At 40.0% G+C, this 27,947-nt stretch overlaps 1 protein-coding gene across 2 annotated transcripts; it reads left to right on the top strand.

Moving 5' to 3' along the window:
- Positions 1-527: 527 nt before the first annotated feature.
- Sh3bgrl4 (SH3 domain binding glutamate-rich protein like 4) lies at positions 528-15,433 on the top strand. Of its 2 annotated transcripts, XR_005498354.2 has the most exons (7): positions 528-730; positions 3,884-4,051; positions 4,396-4,457; positions 12,631-12,702; positions 13,215-13,290; positions 14,090-14,265; positions 15,100-15,433. XR_005498354.2 is itself a non-coding variant. In XM_039100402.2 (6 exons), the coding sequence occupies exons 1-4, from the start codon at positions 683-685 to the stop codon at positions 12,644-12,646; spliced, it is 294 nt and encodes a 97-aa protein (XP_038956330.1). In that variant the 5' UTR covers positions 528-682; the 3' UTR covers positions 12,647-12,702; positions 14,090-14,265; positions 15,100-15,433. The 2 variants fall into 2 exon arrangements, 1 of the variants encoding a protein (XP_038956330.1); XM_039100402.2 differs by lacking the exon at positions 13,215-13,290.
- The last annotated feature ends 12,514 nt before the right edge of the window (positions 15,434-27,947 follow it).

Here is a 27,947-nt window from a genome sequence, read left to right as displayed (position 1 = left end):
AACAATGGAGCCCGGTGGGAGAGAGGAAAAGAGAAGTTTCCTGTGTCAAGATTCAGGGAAATATTGCTATGTTGGTAATGCCCCGCCTGGCTCTGTTTATACTGACCTTACAAACTAAGACAACACGGGTTTATTTGACCTTACAAACTAAGGCAACACGGGTTTATTTGTCTCTTTTCTTCACATGCCACACTGTATTTTAATGATTTTTCTCCCTCTTCTCTGTGCCAGAAGAGGCAAGAGTGGCCAGTAAAATTGTAGCTGGCCTCCCTTTCTAAACAGAGAAGGGGAAAGAGTTAGCAGAAGTGTAGAGTGCGTTAGTTTTTTCTGTTCCGACCCCAGAACTTGGTGGATGGGCCAAAAAGAGAGATGTTAGCGAGTGGGTAATACTCTAGGGAGCACAATCGTCCTTCCTTTCAGGGCAGGTGGGTGGTGCTTTCTGCCCTCTGGTCACTAGGCACCAGCTTTTCTCAGAATGGAAACCAGCCTGCGCCACAAGGGGCACTTGCTCCTTAGCCAATCTCGAATGCAGTCCCTTAGCAACCCTCAGAGAGAAAGAAAAGCTTAGCCCTGCTCCATGTTCAGACTTCAGGAAACCGGTAACAAGAAAGAGAGTTGACTGGAATGCAGCGGTTAAGTCTTCGCCCCAATACATTTGAAGAGCAACTGCAGTCTGAAAACCATGAGTAAAATTATAATTTACTATGCCAGCGTGTCAGGCTCTAGGGAGGTGAGTAGGAAGTACCTCAGCTGGAGGGCGGCGACAGGAGGGGATTGGAGTAAAACACCATAGTTGTGGACTTCAAGATTTTATTAAGATTATCATGCCCTTTCTGGCTTTTTAAATATTATTTTATATTACTTTATTTTATCATGTTTGATAAAAGTGGGACATGCAAGGACCTCCCAAAACGGTTGCTAACTCCTTTACCCCTGTTGTGCTCTAAGAATTGAATGAGCTCAGAAATTTCTGGTATCTTGAACTCAACTACTTTACTTTTGTCAATATTTCAAGTGTACAAGAAATACTGAACTCCATTTAGGATGGGAAAGAAAAAAAAACTGACAGTAGGTGTATAGATCCAGTCCCCAGAGAAGACCAAGCAATCCATCAAAAGGCCAATTGTTTATTTCTAATAAGTTGATATATTTTCATAGGTCGCATATATCTTACATGAATTAAACTTTAGATGAATTATTTTGAGCAATGTTTAGGAAGTATTACAGAATAGCCCTGTCCAATAGACACATAATGAGTGCTAAGTAAAATTTTATTACTAGTCATTTAAAACAGAAAAAAAGTGAGATTAATTTTAGTATATTCATTTCACACAAAGTATTCAAAGAGACATTGCAAAATGTAATCACAAATGTTGGTATGTTGCATATCCTTTTATCATATTGTCTTCAAAAGCCAGTACTCAGTGTTCTCATAAAAGACTGAAGAATTACAATTTTTACCCTTCAGAGTTTCACTTTCAGGACAACCAATAAATCGTTGCCAAGCAGACATCATATCCTTACTGCAGGTCATACACTATAGGTGAAGGGAGGAATGAGATTTGATCTCAGCCTAGGAAAAGGAGATTACTTTCACATAAAGCCTGGTCAAGTAGATTAATAATTTTGCATAAAAATAAGAAGCAGTTTTAAAGAAAGTCAATTATATTTCCCCAGTTTTACAAGAGCAACAGCAAATACACAGCATGTGACTTCTATACTGTCGGGCATAACAACCTACAGCAGGGAACAATCTCAAGTAAGAGCCACGAAGAATGCAACACCAAACTGCTGATCTATGACACTCAAACTGTTGCATAACCATCATCTGGCAAGGATAGTAGAACGAATTATTCCTGGCACTACCCTCAGCGTTTCTGATGCTGGAGATGTGAGGTGGAAGTGATCCTGAGGCTGCCAGTCTGTGAATCACAAACTGAATATCACTGCTCTATGTAACTGTTCTCTCAATGGGTTTGCCTGGAGAGGTTTAGAAAAATACTGTGCAAAGATGACTCAAGTCTCATGCAATATATTTTGCAATTTTAAAAACTTTTTTTAAATTATTGTTTTATTATTCTTTAACCTTTACAATCCAGTCTTTATCCTCCTCCCAATCTGATAAGCCCTCTGACTGTTCCTTATCCCATTCCTCCTCCCCTACCATTTGGAATACTATGTCCCCAGCCCCCAATACCCTAACTCCACCAGATCTCCCTACTCCCCTGGTGCCTCCAGCTTCCTGAGAGTTAGGTGCATCTTGTCTCACTGAGTCCAGACCCGACAGTCCTCTGCTGTATACATTCCTCATCTCAGCTGGTGTATGGTGCCTGGTTGGTGATCAAGTATCTGAGAGATCTCAGGGGTCCAGGTCAGTTGAGACTGCTGTTCTATAGGAACTACAGAGTTGCCATTCTCTTCAGCTTCCTCCAGCTTTTCCCTAATTCAACCACAGGGGTCAGCAGCTTCTGTCCATTGGTTGGATGTAAATATCTGCATCTGACTCTTTCAGCTGCTTGTTGGGCCTTTCTGAGGGTACTCATGCTAGGCTCCTGTTTGTAAGGACACCATAGCCTTGGGGATTCCCCTAGAGCTTGATCTAACGTTGGGCAGGTCACTGGACTTCCTTTCCCTCAGTCTCTTCTCCATTTTTGTCCCTGCAGTTCTTTCAGATAGGAACAATTCTGGGTCAGAGTTTTTGACTGTGGGATAGCAACCCCATTCCTCCACTTGATGCCCTGTCTTTCTGCTGGAGGTGGGCTCAACAAGTTCCCTCTCCCCACTGTAGGGCATTTCATCTAAGGCCCTTTGAGTCCTGAGAGTCTCTCATCTCCCACATCTCTGGTACATCCTAGAGGGTCCCTCCACCTCCGACTTCCCGAGGACACCTATTTCCATTCTTTCTGCTGGTTGTCAGGGCTTCAGTTGAGAAAATAGAAAGCCTGAATTTTGGAATTTAGAAATTTCTTTGCTGTCCTTTGCATACAGACCATCTTTTTAAAGTATAACCAGGTTACAACTTTTGAACATCAAACAAATATCTTACTGACATGCATTTTTTACAGAAAGCCCACTTCATTATGTTGGGGTTGAAGGTTGTCAGATTATTATCACATTCTAGTATCACAAGTATTATTTGACAAAATTGCTCAAGATTATCACATGAAAACAAAAACCCCTCAATTTTACCCAGTATTTATGTTACAGTGGTTCAATTTCCAATTACAAAGTAAGTTTTAAAAAAAGCTGCTACAATTGTACTTTAACCATTGTCTGTTTTAAAGGAAGTTAAACATTAGATACAATCTGTTAATACAAGATACAAATTTGGCAATTCAAGAGCACAGCACAAATTAATCATTCAGTTTTTATATCTTAATTTCATGAGGTATTTAATTTTTCATTCTATTTTCTCATTTAATTTCCGGTTATTTTTATTCTCTCTTCTAAATGTAGATAAATATATACATACAGGCTGTTTGCTCTTCAGAGCAAGGTAATGCCTTGGGATGGTTCACTTTGGCTTTTTTTAAATTTTTTGGGTATGCATGATTGTCCAAGCATATATATCTTTATGTAAATATATTTTTTCTTAGATTGCCGCACATTTTTGAAAAAATTTGTGGTCCTGTTCAATTAGAAAATTTCAAATATATGCATATATATCATATATAGCATATATCATAATGCATATGACCTATAAACTACATATAATATATACACACACATAATCAAACAACAAAATTGCATAGTTAGTTTTGCACCCATGCTTGGCACCAATAATGACTCTTCCTCTTTCATAATTAATGAATAAGTAAAAAAAAAGCAAACAAAATTATTAGGGCACACTGAATAACTTATTATCTCTTTTTTTTCTATCTAGATAAAACAAAGACAAGAAGAAGTTATGAGAGTTTTAGACATTTATAAAATTAAGTATGAGTTAATTGATATAGCCGTCAGTACCGAAGTTCTGGAAGAAATGCGTACTAAGGTTGCCTCTCCCAAGGCTATTCCACCTCAGATATTCAACGGACAAGAATATTGTGGCGTAAGCCTGACTGTTCATCTTAATTGTATTTTGTAACTTAAAATCATATATATGGGTAAAATTCAATGTGTGGAGTATGAAAGTCAGGTTTACTCATCAACAGAATAAGTTAATTGTGTTTCAGACAAGAAAATGGGTATTTAATCCTAAAATATTGTCACATCTTGGTAAGAGATAATTAGGTATATTTATTATAATATGGAATAACTGTTATTCTGAGGAAATTATTCATCTTCCTTAGCTACTAGAGGTTTGCAAAAGTCTCAGCAAAATAATTAGTAGTTCACATTTGAATTTAATTAGAGAGAATGGTCCAAATTGATTAAATGTTCTTTTATTTTTAGGATTTCATACGTTTCCATGATGCCAAGGAGAACAAGGAAATTCTGAAGTTCCTGAAGATGGAGTAAGTAACCATTTATGATAAAAGATAAATTCACCATTTGATCTTAACTGTAAAAGAACCACTCCATTAAAGTAGCCACCAAAACTGATGGACTTCTATTCTTTCAATGTTACAATTATTTCTTAAACTGTGAATGTTCTGAAAATTTCCTTATATTCTCTCTCTCTCTCTCTCTCTCTCTCTCTCTCTCTCTCTCTATCTATCTATCTATCTCTATCTATCTCTATCTCTATCTCTGTGTGTGTGTGTGTGTGTATGTGTGTGTGTGTGTGTGTGTGTGTGTGTGTGTGCAGGTGCCTATGTGTGTGTGTGCATGTGTTTGTATTGGGCGGGGGTTGTGCTAACATACATGTAGGAGCCTACATATACCAGAAAAGGGTGTTAGGTTTCCTACAATACAGGTCGCTGGAAGCTGGCCAGCACGGGCTCTGGGAACCAAAATTGTGTCTTCTGAAAGAAATCACCACTCTCAACTCTTTTTTTTTTTTTTTTTTTTTTTTAGGTTCTGTATATTTCTTTTTTTTTTTTTTTATTAACTTGAGTATTTCTTATATACATTTCAAGTGTTATTCCCTTTCCCGGTTTCCGGACAAACATCACCCTCCCCCCTCCCCTTCCTTATGGGTGTTCCCCTCCCAAACCTCCCCCCATTGCCACCCTCCCCGCATAGTCTAGTTCACTGGGGGTTCAGTCTTAGCAGGACCCAGGGCTTCCCCTTCCACTGGTGCTCTTACTAGGATATTCATTGCTACCTATGGGGACAGAGTCCAGGGTCAGTCCATGTATAGTCTTTAGGTAGTGGCTTAGTCCCTGGAAGCTCTGGTTGCTTGACATTGTTGTACTTTTGGGGTCTCGAGCACCTTCAAGCTCTTCCAGTTCTTTCTCTGATTCCTTCAACGGGGGACCTATTCTCAGTTCAGTGGTTTGCTGCTGGCATTCGCCTCTGTATTTGCTGTATTCTGGCTGTGTCTCTCAGGAGCAATCTACATCCGGCTCCTGTCGGTCTGCACTTCTTTGCTTCATCCATCTTGTCTAATTGGGTGGCTGTATATGTATGGGCCACCTGTGGGGCAGGCTCTGAATGGGTGTTCCTTCAGTCTCTGTTTTAATCTTTGCCTCTCCCTTCCCTGCCAAGGGTATTCTTTTTCCTCATTTAAAGAAGGAGTGAAGCATTCACATTTTGATCATCCGTCTTGAGTTTCCTTTGTTCTAGGGATCTAGGGTAATTCAAGCATTTGGGCTAATAGCCACTTATCAATGAGTGCATACCATGTATGTCTTTCTGTGAGTGGGTTAGCTCACTCAGGATGATATTTTCCAGTTCCAACCATTTGCCTACGAATTTCATAAACTCGTTGTTTTTGATAGCTGAGTAATATTCCATTGTGTAGATGTACCACATTTTCTGTATCCATTCCTCTGTTGAAGGGCATCTGGGTTCTTTCCAGTTTCTGGCTATTATAAATAAGGCTGCGATGAACATAGTGGAGCACGTGTCTCTTTTATATGTTGAGGCATCTTTTGGGTATATGCCCAAGAGAGGTATGGCTGGATCCTCAGGCAGTTCAATGTCCAATTTTCTGAGGAACCTCCAGACTGATTTCCAGAATGGTTTTACCAGTCTGCAATCCCACCAACAATGGAGGAGTGTTCCTCTTTCTCCACATCCTCGCCAGCATCTGCTGTCACCTGAGTTTTTGATCTTAGCCATTCTCACTGGTGTGAGGTGAAATCTCAGGGTTGTTTTGATTTGCATTTCCCTTATGACTAAAGATGTTGAACATTTCTTTAGGTGTTTCTCAGCCATTCGGCATTCCTCAGCTGTGAATTCTTTGTTTAGCTCTGAACCCCATTTTTTAATAGGGTTATTTGTTTCCCTGCGGTCTAACTTCTTGAGTTCTTTGTATATTTTGGATATAAGGCCTCTATCTGTTGTAGGATTGGTAAAGATCTTTTCCCAATCTGTTGGTTGCCGTTTTGTCCTAACCACCGTGTCCTTTGCCTTACAGAAGCTTTGCAGTTTTATGAGATCCCATTTGTCGATTCTTGATCTTAGAGCATAAGCCATTGGTGTTTTGTTCAGGAAATTTTTTCCAGTGCCCATGTGTTCCAGATGCTTCCCTAGTTTTTCTTCTATAATTTGAGTGTGTCTGGTTTGATGTGGAGGTCCTTGATCCACTTGGACTTAAGCTTTGTACAGGGTGATAAGCATGGATCGATCTGCATTCTTCTACATGTTGCCCTCCAGTTGAACCAGCACCATTTGCTGAAAATGCTATCTTTTTTCCATTGGATGGTTTTGGCTCCTTTGTCAAAAATCAAGTGACCATAGGTGTGTGGGTTCATTTCTGGGTCTTCAATTCTATTCCATTGGTCTATCTGTCTGTCTCTGTACCAATACCATGCAGTTTTTATCACTATTGCTCTATAATACTGCTTGAGTTCAGGGATAGTGATTCCCCCTGAAGTCCTCTTATTGTTGAGGATAGCTTTAGCTATCCTGGGTTTTTTGATATTCCAGATGAATTTGCAAATTGTTCTAACTCTTTGAAGAATGGGATTGGTATTTTGATGGGGATTGCATTGAATCTGTAGATTGCTTTTGGTAAAATGGCCATTTTTACTATATTAATCCTGCCAATCCATGAGCATCGGAGATCTTTCCATCTTCTGAGGTCTTCTTCAATTTCTTTCCTCAGTGTCTTGAAGTTCTTATTGTACAGATCTTTTACTTGCTTGGTTAAAGTCACACCGAGGTACTTTATATTATTTGGGTCTATTATGAAGGGTGTCGTTTCCCTAATTTCTTTCTCGGCTTGTTTCTCTTTTGTATAGAGGAAGGCTACTGATTTATTTGAGTTAATTTTATACCCAACCACTTTGCTGAAGTTGTTTATCAGCTTTAGTAGTTCTCTGGTGGAACTTTTGGGATCACTTAAATATACTATCATGTCATCTGCAAATAGTGATATTTTGACCTCTTCTTTTCCGATCTGTATCCCCTTGATCTCCTTTTGTTGTCTGATTGCTCTGGCTAGAACTTCAAGAACTATATTGAATAAGTAGGGAGAGAGTGGGCAGCCTTGTCTAGTCCCTGATTTTAGTGGGATTGCTTCAAGTTTCTCTCCATTTAGTTTAATGTTAGCAACTGGTTTGCTGTATATGGCTTTTACTATGTTTAGGTATGGGCCTTGAATACCTATTCTTTCCAGGACTTTTATCATGAAGGGGTGTTGAATTTTGTCAAATGCTTTCTCAGCATCTAATGAAATGATCATGTGGTTCTGTTCTTTCAGTTTGTTTATATGATGGATCACGTTGATGGTTTTCCTTATATTAAACCATCCCTGCATGCCTGGGATGAAGCCTACTTGATCATGGTGGATGATTGTTTTGATGTGCTCTTGAATTCGGTTTGCCAGAATTTTATTGAGTATTTTTGCGTCGATATTCATAAGGGAAATTGGTCTGAAGTTCTCTTTCTTTGTTGGGTCTTTGTGTGGTTTAGGTATAAGAGTAATTGTGGCTTCATAGAAGGAATTCGGTAGGGCTCCATCTGTTTCAATTTTGTGGAATAGTTTGGATAATATTGGTATAAGGTCTTCTATGAAGGTTTGATAGAATTCTGCACTAAACCCGTCTGGACCTGGGCTCTTTTTGGTTGGGAGACCTTTAATGACTGCTTCTATTTCCTTAGGAGTTATGGGGTTGTTTAACTGGTTTATCTGTTCCTGATTTAACTTCGATACCTGGTATCTGTCTAGGAAATTGTCCATTTCCTGAAGATTTTCAAGTTTTGTTGAATATAGGTTTTTATAGTAAGATCTGATGATTTTTTGAATTTCCTCTGAATCTGTAGTTATGTCTCCCTTTTCATTTTTGATTTTGTTAATTTGGACGCACTCTCTGTGTCCTCTCGTTAGTCTGGCTAAGGGTTTATCTATCTTGTTGATTTTCTCAAAGAACCAACTTTTGGTTCTGTTGATTCTTTCTATGGTCCTTTTTGTTTCTACTTGGTTGATTTCAGCTCTGAGTTTGATTATTTCCTGCCTTCTACTCCTCCTGGGTGTATTTGCTTCTTTTTGTTCTAGAGCTTTTAGGTGTGCTGTCAAGCTGCTGACATATGCTCTTTCCTGTTTCTTTCTGCAGGCACTCAGCGCTATGAGTTTTCCTCTTAGCACAGCTTTCATTGTGTCCCATAAGTTTGGGTATGTTGTACCTTCATTTTCATTAAATTCTAAAAAGTTTTTAATTTCTTTCTTTATTTCTTCCTTGACCAGGTTATCATTGAGTAGAGCATTGTTCAATTTCCACGTATATGTGGGCATTCTTCCCTTATTGTTATTGAAGACCAGTTTTAGGCCGTGGTGGTCCGATAGAACGCATGGGATTATTTCTATCTTTCTGTACCTGTTGAGGCCCGTTTTTTGACCAATTATATGGTCAATTTTGGAGAAAGTACCATGAGGAGCTGAGAAGAAGGTATATCCTTTTGCTTTAGGATAGAATGTTCTATAAATATCCGTTAAGTCCATTTGGCTCATGACTTCTCTTAGTCTGTCTACATCTCTGTTTAATTTCTGTTTCCATGATCTGTCCATTGATGAGAGTGGGGTGTTGAAATCTCCCACTATTATTGTGTGAGGTGCAATGTGTGTTTTGAGCTTTAGTAAGGTTTCTTTTACATATGTAGGTGCCCTTGTATTTGGGGCATAGTTATTTAGGATTGAGACTTCATCTTGGTGGATTTTTCCTTCGATGAATATGAAGTGTCCTTCCTTATCTTTTTTGATGACTTTTAGTTGAAAATTGATTTTATTTGATATTAGAATGGCTACTCCAGCTTGCTTCTTCTGACCATTTGCTTGGAAAATTGTTTTCCAGACTTTCACTCTGAGGTAGTGTCTGTCTTTGTCTCTGAGGTGTGTTTCCTGTAGGCAGCAGAATGCAGGGTCCTCGTTGCGTATCCAGTTTGTTAATCTATGTCTTTTTATTGGGGAGTTGAGGCCATTGATATTGAGAGATATTAAGGAATAGTGATTATTGCTTCCCGTTATATTCATATTTGGAAGTGAGGTTATGTTTGTGTGCTTTCATTCACTTTGTTTTGTTGCCAAGATGATTAGTTTCTTGCTTCTAGGGTATAGCTTGCCTCCTTATGTTGGGCTTTACCCTTTATTATCCTTTGTAGTGCTGGACTTGTAGAAAGATATTGTGTAAATTTGGTTTTGTCATGGAATATCTTGGTTTCTCCATCTATGTTAATTGAGAGTTTTGCAGGATACAGTAACCTGGGCTGGCATTTGTGTTCTCTTAGGGTCTGTATGACATCTGTCCAGGATCTTCTGGCCTTCATAGTTTCTGGCGAATAGTCTGGTGTGATTCTGATAGGTCTGCCTTTACATGTTACTTGACCTTTTTCCCTTACTGCTTTTAATATTCTTTCTTTATTTTGTGCGTTTGGTGTTTTGACAATTATGTGACGGGAGGTGTTTCTTTTCTGGTCCAATCTATTTGGAGTTCTGTAGGCTTCTTGTATGCCTATGGGTATCTCTTTTTTTAGGTTAGGGAAGTTTTCTTCTATGATTTTGTTGAAGATATTTACTGGTCCTTTGAGCTGGGAGTCTTCACTCTCTTCTATACCTATTATCCTTAGGTTTGATCTTCTCATTGAGTCCTGGATTTCCTGTATGTTTTGGACCAGTAGCTTTTTCTGCTTTACATTATCTTTGACAGTTGAGTCAATGATTTCTATGGAATCTTCTGCTCCCGAGATTCTCTCTTCCATCTCTTGAATTCTGTTGGTGAAGCTTGTATCTACAGCTCCTTGTCTTTTCTTTTGATTTTCTATGTCCAGGGTTGTTTCCATGTGTTCTTTCTTGATTGCTTCTATTTCCATTTTTAATTCCTTCAACTGTTTGATTGTGTTTTCCTGGAATTCTTTCAGGGATTTTTGCGATTCCTCTCTGTAGGCTTCTACTTGTTCTCTAAGGGAGTTCTTTATGTCTTTCTTGAAGTCCTCCAGCATCATGATCAAATATGATTTTGAAACTAGGTCTTGCTTTTCTGGTGTGTTTGGATATTCCGTGTTTGCTTTGGTGGGAGAATTGGGCTCCGATGATGCCATGTAGTCTTGGTTTCTGTTGCTTGGGTTCCTGTGCTTGCCTCTCGCCATCAGATTATCTCTAGTGTTACTTTGTTCTGCTATTTCTGACAGTGGCTAGACTGTCCTATAACCTGTGTGTCAGGAGTGCTGTAGACCTGTTTTCCTGTTTTCTTTCAGCCAGTTATGGGGACAGAGTGTTCTGCTTTCGGGCGTGTAGTTTTTCCTCTCTACAGGTCTTCAGCTGTTCCTGTGGGCATGTGTCTTGAGTTCACCAGGCAGGTTTCTTGCAGGGGAAAAATTGGTCCTACCTGTGGTTCCAAGGCTCAAGTTTGCTCGTGGGGTACTGCCTAAGTCCTCTCCGCTGTGGCAGCAACCGGGAAAATCTGTGCCGCTCCTTCCGGGAGCCTCCGTGCACCAGGGTTCCAGATGGCGTTTGGTGTTTTCCTCTGGCGCCTGGATGTGCACAGAGTGCAGTCTCTTCTGGTTTCCCAGGCGTGTTCGCCTCTCTGAAGGTTCAGCTCTCCCTCCCACGGGATTTGGGTGCAGAGAACTGTTTATCCGGTCTGTTTCCTTCAGGTTCCGGCAGTGTCTTAGGCGCAGGGGTCCTGCCGCTCTCGGGCCCTCCCCCACGGGAGCCCAGAGGCCTTATACAGTTTCCTCTTGGGCCAGGGATGTGGGCAGGGGTGGGCAGTGTTGGTGGTCTCCTCCGCTCTGCAGCCTCAGGAGTGCCCACCTGATCAGGCGGTGGGGTCTCTCTCCCACGGGGTTTGGGAGCAGAGAGCTGCTGCGGTCCGGGATCCGCCGGTGTGGGACTTCCGGTAAACACAGGAAGTGCCCGGCCTTAGAGGAATTTTGCCTCTGTGTGTCCTGAGTTCACCAGGCAGGTTTCTTGCAGGGGAAAAGTTGGTCCTACCTGCAGTTCCAAGGCTCAAGTTTGCTCGTGGGGTACTGCCTAAGTCCTCTCCGCTGTGGCAGCAACCGGGAAGATCTGCGCCGCTCTTTCCAGGAGCCTCCGTGCACCAGGGTTTCAGATGGCGTTTGGTGTTTTCCTCTGGCGCCTGGATGTGCACAGAGTGCAGTCTCTTCTGGTTTCCCAGGCGTGTCCGCCTCTCTGAAGGTTCAGCTCTCCCTCCCACGGGATTTGGGTGCAGAGAACTGTTTATCCGGTCTGTTTCCTTCAGGTTCCGGCAGTGTCTCAGGCGCAGGGGTCCTGCCGCTCCCGGGCCCTCCCCTACGGGAACCCAGAGGCCTTATACAGTTGCCTCTTGGGCCAGGGATGTGGGCAGGGGTGGGCAGTGTTTGTGGTCTCCTCCGCTCTGCAGCCTCAGGAGTGCCCACCTGATCAGGCGGTGAGGTCTCTCTCCCACGGGGTTTGGGAGCAGAGAGCTGCTGCGGTCCGGGATCCGCCGGTCCACTCTCAACTCTTAAGTTATCTTTTTTAGCTCTAACTGTCAATACTTTACAAGGAAAAAACTATGTTAGCACCTATCAACATGAAACTTTTAAAAATCCACTAGTAACTAACTATGGGCATGAATAGACATCTAGTACAATTTTTAGTTAGCTATTTTAACATAGGTTTTCATACCTAATGATTGCAATGGTTCATAAAATTAAAGACAAAGGCACGATGTAGACTATTGTAAAAGGTAAGTTTATTTAAGTCTAACAATCTGTAAGAGATGTTTGAAATTATATGATGAAGAATAATCATATTCCTTTCAATTACTTAGATTGCTACTGAGTTTCCAGATGCTAAGTCCATTCTTTCATTTTTATGTCAAAATAAAGATATAAGAATTTAGTTAAGATGCTCCTAGTGATTCTAAAGCGTAGTAATATCTCAGAAATATAGGTCTGATGGAAATTCCATACACATTTTTGGAAACTAATAGTTATAGATCATTTTTCTCCCACAATTTAATTACCTTTCCTACAAGATCTCTACTCTGTTATTCGTTGCTTCCTAAATGCATTAGCTTTGCATTTTCTCGCCATTTTCCTACACTTTCAGGTCATACATCCTCCTGCCATCTGGTGACAATGAATTATTTATTGATCTTTCAGGTCTGAGTTTTCATGATGGTCTTGGTGATTTCTCCCCACCTGAATGTAGCTTCACTTTCCTTTCGGATTCAGGTATAACCTAATGTCTACTTCTCTCAGAACACAAATAACAGGCTACAACTATAGTCTCCCTAAAAAATAGTATCTACAAATGCTTTTTCATGTCTTCCTACAATGTCACATTTTGTTGAATAATAATAACAAATTCACAACACGCTATGATTTTACTGTCAGTAATTGCCCAGTAGTCCTACTTGGCTTGATAGCTTCCCCTGGGAAATTTCTTTTTCAAAATATTGTTATGATAGTCTCTATACATACATGTAAATACAAACTGCTTTGCTCCATTTAGTGTTGGTTTTAGGGATGGCCACTTGGTATTGGATAACTATTTAGGGAACTCATCTCTGGGAAAGACTTATTCTTCCTCTCTCAGCAGTTATTAATTGCCTCTACTTCTTCATCTAGGGGTGGAAGTTGGTGAGAACCAGTAATTCTTGACAGCTTTCTAAATATTACCCTTATAACCATAGATGATAAATGTAGTTCCCAGCCATCATCAAAAACATTTCTTTCTTCATCAGATGGAGACCATTATAGAAAGTCATAAAAACTAGTCAAAGTACAGAAATCAGCTGACCATGGGGTGCCCAGCTCAAGGTAATACACCTATAATACAAGTCATACACCCAAGGTTCCAGAAAAGTTGTGGAAGAAAGAATGGAAAGATTGTAAAAGCCAAAGAATCAGACTCTCTACTGTGAAAGATCTGAAAAATGACAGATCTCTGTCATTTTTAATATCAATAGGCAACATTTCTTATACAGCATGTGAAGGGCATACTTTAAGAGTGTTTTAACCATCTCAATTTTGTGATCTATACATGAGAAAAATGAGCTGCAAAATAGAAATTTGCAAAAGACTGCAAGCAGTAGAAAGACGAGAAAGCAGCAGTGAGTCAGAAGTCTGCAGCCATAGAGAAGTTCTATAGTTCAAGCCCTTTAAAAAGATCTATCTTTATTTTATGTATATGAACATTTTGCCTGCGTGTGCATCTGTGTACTGTGCACGGGCAGTGCCGCCCGAGGCCAGAAGAGATCATTTGATCCTTTGTTATTGAAGTTAAAGAAGGTAGTGAGCTGACATGTAGGTAATAGTACCTACACCCTGATCATCTGAAAGAGTAGCACGTGCTCTTAACTGGTGAGCCATCTCTCCATTCAAACTTGAGCCTTCTTTTAGGCAAAAATCTCAGGAAGTCAGAAGTCTGGCAATCTTGAAAGATAGCTACTTTTAGGGGTAATAAGGACATAAAGGGGGTCCTCATCTTATTTCAAAAGTCTTTGAGAGAAACCCAGCAATCTTTCATTTAAATATTACTAGGTAGTCATGCTGTCTAAGTGAGTCTAGAGTGAAGAAACTGAAGGTAGTCACACAGAGTCCCATTCTTCCTATACAGGCAACACTTCAAAATGTCCCATGGCTCCAAAGAAAATAAATGAAGATCACCCAAGAAGAACAATAGAAGCCTGATTATTCAGAACTTGTTAGAAGTTAGGCATCATCACTAGTATTTTGCAGAGACTGTCAAAGGCAGGCAAAAGAATGGGAAGTTTTACAAACGAAAGACATCAGGTATGTGCCAATTAACAACCATTGGATGTAAGATGCTGGGAGCAGGATAATGAGAAATAGGAAACCCTATGTGATAACTGATTTTCTCTACTTGAGGTCAACAGGGAGGCTAACAGTCAATGATGAAGTATTGAAAGACTGGGACTGATTACTACTGTAACTGTGGTTCAGACTCATGAATGATTTGTCACAAAGGCTGTGGTTTTTGGTTGTGCTGATCATTACAAGTTATGGGCCAGTGTTCTGTTTCACATTTTTAATCTAAAATCTGGCCACTCCCAAAGAGGCTCTAAATTGCTGTCTGTGAACATGAAGGTCTAGAAGCCTTCTTGAAATTTAGGAAATAGATGGTGGGAAATAGATGGTGGTTACTGTGACCCTAGTAACCAGTAAATAGAGCAATACTGCAGTCGTAATTAAAAAAAAATCAGTTTCTCACTTAGAAAATAATGGATATCATGTACAAATAAGTCATTTTTCTTTAAGATCTATTCTCTCAAGTTTCATAAACAACTAAGAAAACTGAGAATTCTCATTATGCTTATTCAGTGGAATTACCCATAAGATATTTAATCTGGGTACCATAAACATTCTACTAGTTTTGCAGATACAACAACCTAGCAATCCACTGAGAAGAGCCCCTTTAATAAGAAATTGAAAGGTGACACTCTCCATATATGTGTACATGAATGCACACATGCACGCATGCACACACACACACACACACACACACACACACACACACACACTTCCTGTAATTTCTGAAATTTAGGAAAGTTGCCTTTTTTGAATAGAGGGTTTTTGCAAATGTAATTTAGGATTTTGATATTTCAGATAATTTAATGAACCAAGTGCATCATAGCATTGATTTCCAAGCATCTTTATAAGCACGAAACAGAAGAAAAGTCAGAGAGGAAGAGAAGAATTAAAGAGACAGAATGAACTGACTGCTGTACCAACAGAAGCTAAAAGCAGGAGAAGAATCTCCTTTTCCTGTGGTCTTGATGGGGCATACTACTTTTCATCTTCTTTCCTTCAGAACGCTAAAAGCAATGTCTGCTCTCTTTAGTTACCTTGTTTGTGCCTCTCCCATTGTTTTTCAAATTCACAGTAAGCTGTTACATCTTCGAACTGTAATCTCTTAAAATAAAGAGAGGAATAATCCAAATGCTAGAGTTATGGATGAGGTCACCTTCCCCTTAACAATCTTACAAGCTGGATACAGAGCTAGTTCCAAGGTCATTCTATGGTTGGAAAAGAGTAGAGTAGGACAAGGGCACTCTCAAGTCCTAAGTATCTTTTATAAACTTTAATACAGAGGCTGGAAGAAGGCAGTTAGATATATCATGAAGTTCATGCCCTAACTTCTTGTCTATGTTCTGTAAAAAGGGGTTTTGTAAATGAAAAAAAATATGTTAATTAGTAAAATCAAGACATCTGAAGGTATCAAGTTCACATTCAGAATGCTCTGATATTATAGATAAGGTACATAAGCCTTTTTATCTTTCAAATGAAAGAAAACAAATAAAATAAAAGCTACATTAATATAACACTATGTTAAGAGTTAGCCTATCTAGACAAAATGTATAATTCAAAACATGTGGAAGAATGGAGGGTAACTTTAGAGGTTTCTTATTGGCAGATTTTTTTATAAAGCAGCTTCTTATAATAAAATAATGTTTGTAAGCCACATAGTAACCTTAAAGCAAAAACTAGTAAGAAACAAACCAAAATGATATGCAAGCAATCAACATGGCAATTGAGTCAATCAATTAATTATAAGGAAGATTATAAGCAAAAAGAGAATTATAAAAGCTTGAATTACTGAAGATACAATCCACAGACCACATGAAGCTCAAGAAGAAGGATGACCAAAGTGTGAATGCTTTAATCCTTCTTAAAAGGGGGAACAAAAATATTCATAGGAGGGGATATGGAGGCAAAGTTTAGAGTAGAGACTGAAGAAACAGCCATTCAGAGCCTACCCCACATGTGGGTCATATATATATATATATATATATATATATATATATATATATATATATATATATATACAGCCACCAACACTAGGTAAGATTGATGAACCTAAGAAGTGCATGCTGACAGGAACTGGCTATAGATCTCTTCTGAGAGACACAACCAGAACATGTCAAATACAGAGGCAAATGCTAGCAGCAAACCACTGAAATGAGAACAGGACCTCCTTTGGGGGGAATTAGAAAGGACTGAAAGAGCTTGAAGGGGCTTGAGACCCCATATGAACAACAACCAGAGCTTCCAGGGACTAAGCCACTACCCAAAGACTATACATGGACTGACCCTGGGCTCATAGGTAGCAATGAATAGCCTTGTTGGGCACCAGTGGAAGGGGAAGTCCTTGGTCCTGCCAAGGTTGGACCCCCAGTGCAGTGGAATGTCAGGAGGGTGGTAAGGGAGGGAATGGGGGGAACACCCATATATTGGGAGAGGAGGAAGGGACAGGGGGCTTATGGACAGGAAACTGGGAAAGGGAATAAATAACATTTGAAATGTAAATAAATATATCCAATAAAATAAAAAGGCAAAAAGAAAATTATAGATTCCTCAATAACTTCTCTATCAAGTGTCATATCAAAGTGCATGATTTAACCCTCTAACACGCAGAGTGACTCCAGCAAGGTCTATGTATTGTATACCTCATCTCTAAGACCATACATGAACTGAAAGAAAGCAACAGGAGTAAAAGCAGTGGCACACAAAATAGACTTGAAATGAAAAGCAGTAAAAAAAAGCAGAAAAAGGCAAGCCAGCAAGAATAAATAATAATGTATTGAACTCAATATCACATTAATATATGAAGCAAATATTAATAAATGTTAAAGGAAATATATACTACAACATAATAACAATTGATGACTTTGAAATTCTCCTTTTATTAATGAGAAGATCATTCAGACACTACATTAGCAACCTGAAGTTAAACTATACTCAAATCCACTAACATATACGTATACTGCCCACATATAGTGCCCACTGAGCACTACCAAATACACATTTCCCCCTTCGAGAGCTGAATATTTTCTAAGATAGGTAATGTCACAGACCATAAAGTAAATCATAATATACTTTCTCTAATCCCTGTAAATACCTTTTCTGACTTCTGTGTAATGAAACTAAAGCCAGAAATCATCGGCTTAGATAGTTTGGAAACCACAGAAATGTGTATAAATAAATCTATTTTCGGACAACCAATGGCTTATTGAATGTGTTGAAAACTAATACTGAGAAAGTCAACAAGGAAATTTTAAAAATCTACAATAAAGTGAAAATTAGAAAATCAAACTATCAAATCTTCAGAGATACAGGAAGAGAGCAATTGAAAAGAAAGTTTCGTGTGATCAATACTTACATTTCACAGAGTATGGATAGTTCAAACACATGAATTATTACTATTTCTCAAACAACTGGAAAGAGAACATCACACCACTTATAAAAATTAGGAGATAAATTCTAATTAATATTAGAGCATGAATAAAAGACTAAACTATTCAAAAACAAGTCATTCTTTTAACAATATATTAAGAATTGTAGACAAACTCTTAGGCTAAGAAAAAGGGAGATGTCTCTAGTAACATCTGGTAAAAAGTACAGTATTGAAACTGCAACAGGGAAATTCTGAGGACTATCACAAATTATTATGTACAAGTACCTATCAACAAGCTGAACAACCTAGAAATACATAGCCAATTCCCTGACTCAGAAACCTTACCAAGACTGAATTACAACCAAACAGAGCTAGTTCAATTGGAGACTATCTTTGTAAGACCCTGGGTTCAATATTCATAAATGTAACAAATAACAAAAGATAGCTTAACTGTTGCCTGCCTGTGGGATATGTTATTCTAGCAAGGCTGCCTTGTCTGCTCTCAGTGGGAGAGGAAGTACTTAGCTTCACAGAGACTTGAAATGCCAGGGTTGGGGGGATACTTTGGGGCACTCCATACCTCTCAGAGGAGAAGGAAATCAATGTTAGGGAAAGGATTGTGGGAAGGTGTGAGCAGGGATGGGGCGGTGAGTGGGATGTAAAGTGCATAAGTGAAAAGATAAAATTAAATTTAAAAAGGCAGCTTAAACAGATCAACACTGTGCATTTATAATCTATTTTTAAATTGTTTACAAAAAGCGAAGAACAAGAAACCTTCCAAGTTCATTCAAAAAGGTCAACATCATCCTGAAACTAAAATCATGCAAGAACACAATAAAGGAAAAAGAAAATTACATGCTGATATCCTTAATGAACACAGATTTTATGTTTGCCAAGGGACTGGAGAGATGAGTGTTTAAAAGCACTTGCAGAGGACCCAGTTTGAATTCTCAGCATGCATGGTGGAACCCAACTGCTTGAAACTCCAGGACTATGACAGCTTCTCCTTGCCTCCAAGGTCAGAGGGCACCCACATGCTTCAGACATATATGTAGGCAAGCCACCCATTCACATATAATAAATAGTGAAATTTTTAAATGTTCACCAAAGTTATAGCCAATCCAATCTAACAACTCTAAGATGAGGATGGATTTATCAGAAAGATGATAAGGTTGTTCGCCATCCATAAGTCAGTAAATATGATACTGTATATCATCAGAATAAAAGACAAAACTCCTATTATTGGGCCTGTAAGAACACTTAGCAGGTAAAGGAGCTTGCTGCCAAGTCTAATGACTTGATTTCAATTTCCAGGAATTAATGGTAAAGGGGAGAGTCTATTTCCACAAGTTGTCTTCTGACTTCAACTTGCTCACTGTAGCATGTGCTGCAGCATGTGTGCACTCTCTCCTGTCTCTCTGTCTCTGTTTGTCTCTCTGTAACTGTCTCTGTCAATCTCTGTCTCTCTCTGTGTCTCTCTGTCTCTGTCTCTGTCTCTGTCTCTCTCTCTCTCACACACACACACACACATACACACACACACACACACACAGACACTGTAAATTTTTAAACTTAAGATGATCCCAACACATACAAACAGGAGGAACATAATGAAGGTCATTATGCCTTTCTTTGTTTTTTATTTATTTTTCTTGGACATGTTATGTATTTATGTTTCTAATCTTATTCCCTTTCCTTCCCCTTCAATACCTCCTCCCCCTATCCCCTCATACTATGAGGATGCTCCCACTACCACCCACCCACTCCAACCTCAATGCTCTACATTATCATATATTGGGGAAATGAGCCTTCACATGACCAAGGCCTTTTCCCCCTATTGATGCTGGACAATGCCATCCTGTGTTCCATATGCAGCTGGAGCCAAGGGGCCCTCCATGTGTACTCATTGGTTGGTGGTTTAGTCCTTAGGAGCTCTGGTGGGTCTGGTTGGTTGATATCGTAGTTCTTCCTATGAAGTTGCAAACTCCTTCAGCACCTTCAGTATTTTCTATAACTCTTCTATTAGGGTCCCCTCATTCACTCAAATGATTAGCCACGAACATCCTCGTGCGTATCAGTAAGGCTCTGGCACAGCCTCTCAGGAGACATGCATATCTGGTTCCTGTCAGCAAGCACTTCATGGCAACAGCAGTAGTGGCTAGGTTTGGTGGCTGCATATGGGATGGATCTCCAGGTTGTGCAGTCTCTGAACAAGCTTTTCTTCTGTCCCTGCTCCACTCTATTTCCCTGTATTTCTTACCGTGAGTATTTTGTTCTCCCTTCTAAGAAGGATTGAAGCATGCACATTTTGGTCTCCCTTCTTCTTGAGCATGAATTTTTTATTAGGTATTCCAAGCTTATGGACTAATATCCACTCATCAGTGAGTGCATATGATGTGTGTTCTTTTGTGATTGGGTTACCTCACTCAGGATAATATTTTCTAGTTCCATCTATTTACCTAATACTTTCATGTGGTCATTGTTTTTAATAGCTAAGTAGTACTCCATTGTGTATGGCCATCTTGCTGAAAGCAATCTACAGATTCAGTGCAATCCCTATCAAAATTCCAACTCAATTCTTCATAGAATTAGAAAGAGCAGTTTGCAAATTCATTTGGAAAAGCAAAAAACCCAGGATATCAAAAACTATTCTCAACAATAAAAGATCTTCTGGGGGAAATCCCTATCCTCACGCTGTATTACAGAGAAATTGTGATTAAAAACTATACGGTATTGGTACAGAGACAGGCATATAGATCAATGAAATAGAATTGAAGAAATGAGCCCACACACCTATGGTCACCTGATCTTTGACAAAGGAGCTAAAACTATCCAATGGATAAGTGACAGCATTTTCATCAAATGGTGCTGGTTCATTTGGCAGTCAGCATGTAGTATGCAAATCAATTCATTCTTAATGCCTTGCACAAAGATCAAGTCCAAGTGGATCTTGGACCTCCACATAAAACCAGACACACTGAAACTAATAGAAGAGAAAGTGAGGAAGAGGCTCGAACACATAGGTACAGGGGAAATTTTCCTGAACAGAACACCAATGGCTTATGTTCTGAGATCAAAAATCGACAAGTGGGACCTCATAAAATTGCAAAGCTTTGTAAGGCTAAGGACACTGTCAATAGGACAAAACAGCAACCAACAGATTGGGAAAAGTCTTTACCAATCTTACATCCAATAGAGGGCTTATGTCTAATATATACAAAGAACTCAAGAAGTTACACTCCACAGCATCAAATAATCCTTTTTAAAAATGGGGTATAGACCTCACACCCGTTAAAATGGCTAAGATTAAGAAACTCAGGTGACAGCAGATGCTGATGAGGATGTGGAGAAAGAGGAATGTAGAGAATAGCCATGTTGGGGCACTAGGAGAAGGGGAAGCCCTTGGTCCTGTCAAGGTTGGACCCCCAGTGCATGGTAATATAGGGGGGCATAAGGGGAATGTATAGGGGAAATACCCATGTGGGGGAGGGGGAAGGGAGGTAATGGGGGCTTGTGGACAGCAAACCATGAAGGGGAATAATGTTTGAAATGTAAGAAAAGAAATATATCTAATAAAAAATATAAAAAAAAATGGGGTATAGACAGTGAACGGGATTGTTGGGGGGAGGGCGGGAATGGGGGGAGGATGGGGAGGGCAACACCCATAAAGAAGGGGAGAGGGGGGTGTTGGTCTGGAAACCAGGAAAGTGAATAACATTCGAAATAAGAAATACTCAAGTTAATAAAAAAAAAATGGGGTATAGAGCTATAAACAAAGAATTCTCTACTGGGGAATACCAAATGGCTGAGAAGCACCTAAAGAAATGTTCAGGGAAGGGGCGGCGCATATCTTCCTGGTTGCTGCCGCTGCAGAGAGCCCGTGGGCAGCACCCCACGAGCGAACTTGAGCCACGGGACCACAGGTAAGACAAACTTTTCTGCTGCAAGAAAGCTGCCTGGTGAGCTCGGGACACACGGAGGCAGAATTCCTCTAGGACCGAGCACGTCCTGTGTTTACCGGAAGTCCCACACCCGCTGATCCCAGCCTGCAGCAACTCTCTGCTCCCAGACCCCGTGAGAGAGAGACCCAACCGCCTGGTCAGGTGGGCACTCCTGAGGCTGCAGAGCAGAAGAGACCACAAACACTGCCCACCCCTGCCCACATCCCTGGCCCAAGAGGAATCTGTATAAGGTCTCTGGGCTCCCGTGGGGGAGGGTCCAGGAGCGGCAGGACCCCTGCCTGAGACACCGCCGGAACCTGAAGGAAACAGACCAGATAAACAGTTCTCTGCACCCAAATCCCGTGGGAGGGAGAGCTAAACCTTCAGAGAGGCAGACAATCCTGGGAAACGAGAAGAGACTGCTCTCTGCACACACATCTCAGACGCCAGAGGAAAACGCCAAAGGCCATCTGGAACCCTGGTGCACTGAAGCTCCCGGAAGGGGTGGCACATATCTTCCTGGTTGCTGCCGCTGCAGAGAGCCCGTGGGCAGCACCCCACGAGCGAACATGAGCCTCGGGACCACAGGTAAGACCAACTTTTCTGCTGCAAGAAAGCTGCCTGGTGAACTCAAGACAAAGGCACACAGGAACAGCTGAAGACCTGTAGAGAGGAAAAACTACACGCCCGAAAGCAGAACACTCTGTCCCCATAACTGACTGGAAGAGAGGAAAACAGGTCTACAGCACTCCTGACACACAGGCTTATAGGACAGTCTAGCCACTGTGGAAATAGCAGAACAAAGTAACACAAGAGATAATCTGATGGCGAGTGGCAAGCGCAGGAACCCAAGCAACAGAAACCAAGACTACATGGCATCATCGGAGCCCAATTCTCCCACCAAAACAAACATGGAATATCCAAACACACCAGAAAGCAAGATCTAGTTTCAAAATCATATTTGATCACGATGCTGGAGGACTTCAAGAAAGACGTGAAGAACTCCTTTAGGGAAACACAGGAAAACATTAATAAACAAGTAGAAGCCTACAGAGAGGAATCGCAAAAATCCCTGAAAGAATTCCAGGAAAACACAATCAAACAGTTGAAGGAATTAAAAATGGAAATAGAAGCAATCAAGAAAGAACACATGGAAACAACCCTGGATATAGAAAACCAAAAGAAGAGACAAGGAGCTGTAGATACAAGCTTCACCAACAGAATACAAGAGATGGAAGAGAGAATATCAGGAGCAGAAGATTCCATAGAAATCATTGATTCAACTGTCAAAGATAATGTAAAGCAGAAAAAGCTACTGGTCCAAAACATACAGGAAATCCAGGACTCAATGAGAAGATCAAACCTAAGGATAATAGGTATAGAAGAGAGTGAAGACTACCAGCTCAAAGGACCAGTAAATATCTTCAACAAAATCATAGAAGAAAACTTCCCTAACCTAAAAAAAGAGATACCCATAGACATACAAGAAGCCTACAGAACTCCAAATAGATTGGACCAGAAAAGAAACACCTCCCGTCACATAATTGTCAAAACACCAAACACACAAAATAAAGAAAGAATATTAAAAGCAGTAAGGGAAAAAGGTCAAGTAACATATAAAGGCAGACCTATCAGAATCACACCAGACATTTCGCCAGAAACTATGAAGGCCAGAAGATCCTGGACTGATGTCATACAGACCCTAAGATAACACAAATGCCAGCCCAGGTTACTGTATCCTGCAAAACTCTCAATTAACATAGATGGAGAAACCAAGATATTCCATGACAAAACCAAATTTACACAATATCTTTCTACAAATCCAGAATTACAAAGGATAATAAATGGTAAAGCCCAACATAAGGAGGCAAGCTATACCCTAGAAAAAGCAAGAAACTAATCGTCTTGGCAACAAAACAAAGAGAATGAAAGCACACAAACATAACCTCACATCCAAATATGAATATAACGGGAAGCAATAACCACTATTCCTTAATATCTCTCAACATCAATGGCCTCAACTCCACAATAAAAAGAAATAGATTAACAAACTGGATACACAACGAGGACCCTGCATTTTGCTGCCTACAGGAAACACACCTCAGAGACAAAGACAGACACTACCTCAGAGTGAAAGGCAGGAAAACAACTTTCAAAGCAAATGGTCAGAAGAAGCAAGCTGGAGTAGCCATTCTAATATCAAATAAAATCAATTTTCAACTAAAAGTCATCAAAAAAGATAAGGAAGGACACTTCATATTCATCAAAGGAAAAATCCACCAAGATGAACTCTCAATCCTAAATATCTATGCCCCAAATACAAGGGCACCTACATACGTAAAAGAAACCTTAATAAAGCTCAAAACACACATTGCTCCTCACACAATAATAGTGGGAGATTTCAACACCCCACTCTCATCAATGGACAGATCATGTAAACAGAAATTAAACAGTGAGATCGACAGACAAAGAGAAGTCATGAGCCAAATGGACTTAACGCATATTTATAGAACATTCTATCCTAAAGCAAAAGGATATACCTTCTTCTCAGCTCCTCATGTTACCTTCTCCAAAATTGACCATATAATTGGTCAAAAAACGGGCCTCAAAAGGTACAGAAAGATAGAAATAATCCCATGCGTGCTATCGGACCACCACGGCCTAAAACTGGTCTTCAATAACAATCAAGAAAGAATGCCCACATATACTTGGAAATTGAACAATGCTCTACTCAATGATAACCTGGTCAAGGAAGAAATAAAGAAAGAAATTAAAAACTTTTTAGAATTTGATGAAAATGAAGGTACAACATACCCAAACTTATGGGACACAATGTAAGCTGTACTAAGAGGAAAACTCATACCACTGAGTGCCTGCAGAAAGAAACAGGAAAGAGCATATGTCAGCAGCTTGACAGCACACCTAAAAGCTCTAGAACAAAAAGAAGCAAATACACCCAGGAGGAGTAGAAGGCAGGCAGGAAATAATCAAACTCAGAGCTGAAATCAACCAAGTAGAAACAAAAAGGACCATAGAAAGAATCAACAGAACCAAAAGTTGATTCTTTGAGAAAATCAACAAGATAGATAAACCCTTAGCCAGACTAACGAGAGGACACAGAGAGTGCGTCCAAATTAACAAAATCAGAAATGAAAAGGGAGACATAACTTCAGATTCAGAGGAAATTCAAAAAATCATCAGATCTTACTATAAAAACCTATATTCAACAAAACTTGAAAGTCTGCAGGAAATGGACAATTTCCTAGACAGATACCAGGTATCGAAGTTAAATCAGGAACAGATAAACCAGTTAAACAACCCCATAACTCCTAAGGAAATAGAAGCAGTCATTAAAGGTCTCCCAACCAAAAAGAGCCCAGGTCCAGACGGGTTTAGTGCAGAATTCTATCAAACCTTCATAGAAGACCTCATACCAATATTATCCAAACTATTCCACAAAATTGAAACAGATGGATCACTACCGAATACCTTCTATGAAGCCACAATTACTCTTATACCTAAACCACACAAAGACCCAACAAAGAAAGAGAACTTCAGACCAATTTCCCTTATGAATATCGACGCAAAAATACTCAACAAAATTCTGGGAAACCGAATCCAAGAGCACATCAAAACAATCATCCACCATGATCAAGTAGGCTTCATCCCAGGCATGCAGGGATGGTTTAATATACGGAAAACCATCAACGTGATCCATTATATGAACAAACTGAAAGAACAGAAGCACATGATCATTTCAGTAGATGCTGAGAAAGCATTTAACAAAATTCAACACCCCTTCATGATAAAAGTCCTGGAAAGAATAGGAATTCAAGGCCCATACCTGAACATAGTAAAAGCCATATACAGCAAACCAGTTGCTAACATTAAACTAAATGGAGAGGAACTTGAAGCAATCCCACTAAAATCAGGGACTAGACAAGGCTGCCCACTCTCTCCCTACTTATTCAATATAGTTCTTGAAGTTCTAGCCAGAGCAATCAGACAACAAAAGGAGATCAAGGGGATACAGATCGGAAAAGAAGAGGTCAAAATATCACTATTTGCAGATGATATGATAGTATATTTAAGTGACCCCAAAAGTTCCACCAGAGAACTACTAAAGCTGATAAACAACTTCAGCAAAGTGGCTGGGTATAAAATTAACTCAAATAAATCAGTTGCCTTCCTCTATACAAAAGAGAAACAAGCCGAGAAAGAAATTAGGGAAACGACACCCTTCATAATAGACCCAAATAATATAAAGTACCTCGGTGTGACTTTAACCAAGCATGTAAAAGATCTGTACAATAAGAACTTCAAGACACTAAGAAATTGAAGAAGACCTCAGAAGATGGAAAGATCTCCCATGCTCATGGATTAGCAGGATTAATATAGTAAAAATGGCCATTTTACTAAAAGCAATCTACAGATTCAATGCAATCCCCATCAAAATACCAATCCAATTCTTCAAACAGTTAGACAGAACAATTAGCAAATTCATCTGGAACAACAAAAAACCCAGGATAGCTAAAGCTATCCTCAACAATAAAAGGAATTCAGGGGGAATCACTGTCCCTGAACTCAAGCAGTATTACAGAGCAATAGTGATAAAAACTGCATGGTATTGGTACAGAGACAGACAGATAGACCAATGGAATAGAATTGAAGACCCAGTAATGAACCCACACACCTATGGTCACTTGATTTTTGACAAAGGAGCCAAAACCATCAAATGGAAAAAAAGATAGCATTTTCAGCAAATGGTGCTGGTTCAACTGGAGGGCAACATGTAGAAGAATGCAGATCGATCCATGCTTATCACCCTGTACAAAGCTTAAATCCAAGTGGATCAAGGACCTCCACATCAAACCACAAACACTCAAACTAATAGAAGAAAAACTAGGGAAGCATCTGGAACACATGGGCACTGGAAAAAATTTCCTGAATAAAACACCAATGGCTGATGCTCTAAGATGGAGAATCGACAAATGGGATCTCATAAAACTGCAAAGCTTCTGTAAGGCAAAGGACACTGTGGTTAGGACAAAACGGCAACCAACAGATTGGGAAAAGATCTTTACCAATCCTACAACAGATAGAGGCCTTATATCCAAAATATACAAAGAACTCAAGAAGTTAGACCGCAGGGAAACAAATAACCCTATTAAAAATGGGGTTCAGAGCTAAACAAAGAATTCACAGCTGAGGAATGCCGAATGGCTGAGAAACACCTAAAGAAATGTTCAACATCTTTAGTCATAAGGGAAATGCAAATCAAAACAACCCTGAGATTTCACCTCACACCAGTGAGAATCGCTAAGGTCAAAAACTCAGGTGACAGCAGATGCTGGTGAGGATGTGGAGAAAGAGGAACACTCCTCCATTGTTGGTGGGATTGCAGACTGGTAAAACCATTCTGGAAATCAGTCTGGAGGTTCCTCAGAAAATTGGACATTGTACTGCCTGAGGATCCAGCTATACCTCTCTTGGGCATATACCCAAAAGATGCCTCAACATATAAAAGAGACACGTGCTCCACTATGTTCATCGCAGCCTTATTTATAATAGCCAGAAACTGGAAAGAACCCAGATGCCCTTCAACAGAGGAATGGATACAGAAAATGTGGTACATCTACACAATGGAATATTACTCAGCTATCAAAAACAACGAGTTTATGAAATTCGTAGGCAAATGGTTGGAACTGGAAAATATCATCCTGAGTGAGCTAACCCAATCACAGAAAGACATACATTGTATGCACTCATTGATAAGTGGCTATTAGCCCAAATGCTTGAATTACCCTAGATTCCTAGAACAAATGAAACTCAAGACGGATGATCAAAATGTGAATGCTTCACTCCTTCTTTAAATGAGGAAAAAGAATACCCTTGGCAGGGAAGGGAGAGGCAAAGATTAAAACAGAGACAGAAGGAACACCCATTCAGAGCCTGCCCCACATGTGGCCCATACATATACAGCCACCCAATTAGACAAGATGGATGAAGCAAAGAAGTGCAGACTGACAGGAGCCAGATGTAGATCGCTCCTGAGAGACACAGCCAGAATACAGCAAATACAGAGGCGAATACCAGCAGCAAACCATTGAACTGAGAATAGGTCCCCCATTGAAGGAATCAGAGAAAGAACTGGAAGAGCTTGAAGGGGCTCGAGACCCCAAAAGTACAACAATGTCAAGCAACCAGAGCTTCCAGGGACTAAGCCACTACCTAAAGACTATACATGGACTCACCCTGGACTCTGACCCCATAGGTAGCAATGAATATCCTAGTAAGAGCACCAGTGGAAGGGGAAGCCCTGGGTCCTGCTAAGACTG

Source organism: Rattus norvegicus, chromosome X (genome assembly GCF_036323735.1).
Source record: "Rattus norvegicus strain BN/NHsdMcwi chromosome X, GRCr8, whole genome shotgun sequence".
NCBI lineage: Eukaryota > Metazoa > Chordata > Mammalia > Rodentia > Muridae > Rattus > Rattus norvegicus.
Note: the sequence above shows the minus strand (reverse complement) of the source record. Positions and strands in the feature narration are given on the sequence as shown.

What these genes read in the sequence shown, in the direction of transcription:
- Sh3bgrl4 (XM_039100402.2), top strand. Translation starts at nt 683, where the DNA reads ATGAGTAAAATTATAATTTACTATGCCAGCGTGTCAGGCTCTAGGGAG. An exon ending in GCGTGTCAGGCTCTAGGGAG is followed by an intron (nt 731 to 3,883) that starts GTGAGTAGGAAG and finishes TTTTCTATCTAG; the next exon opens with ATAAAACAAAGACAAGAAGA. An exon ending in ACGGACAAGAATATTGTGGC is followed by an intron (nt 4,052 to 4,395) that starts GTAAGCCTGACT and finishes TTTTATTTTTAG; the next exon opens with GATTTCATACGTTTCCATGA.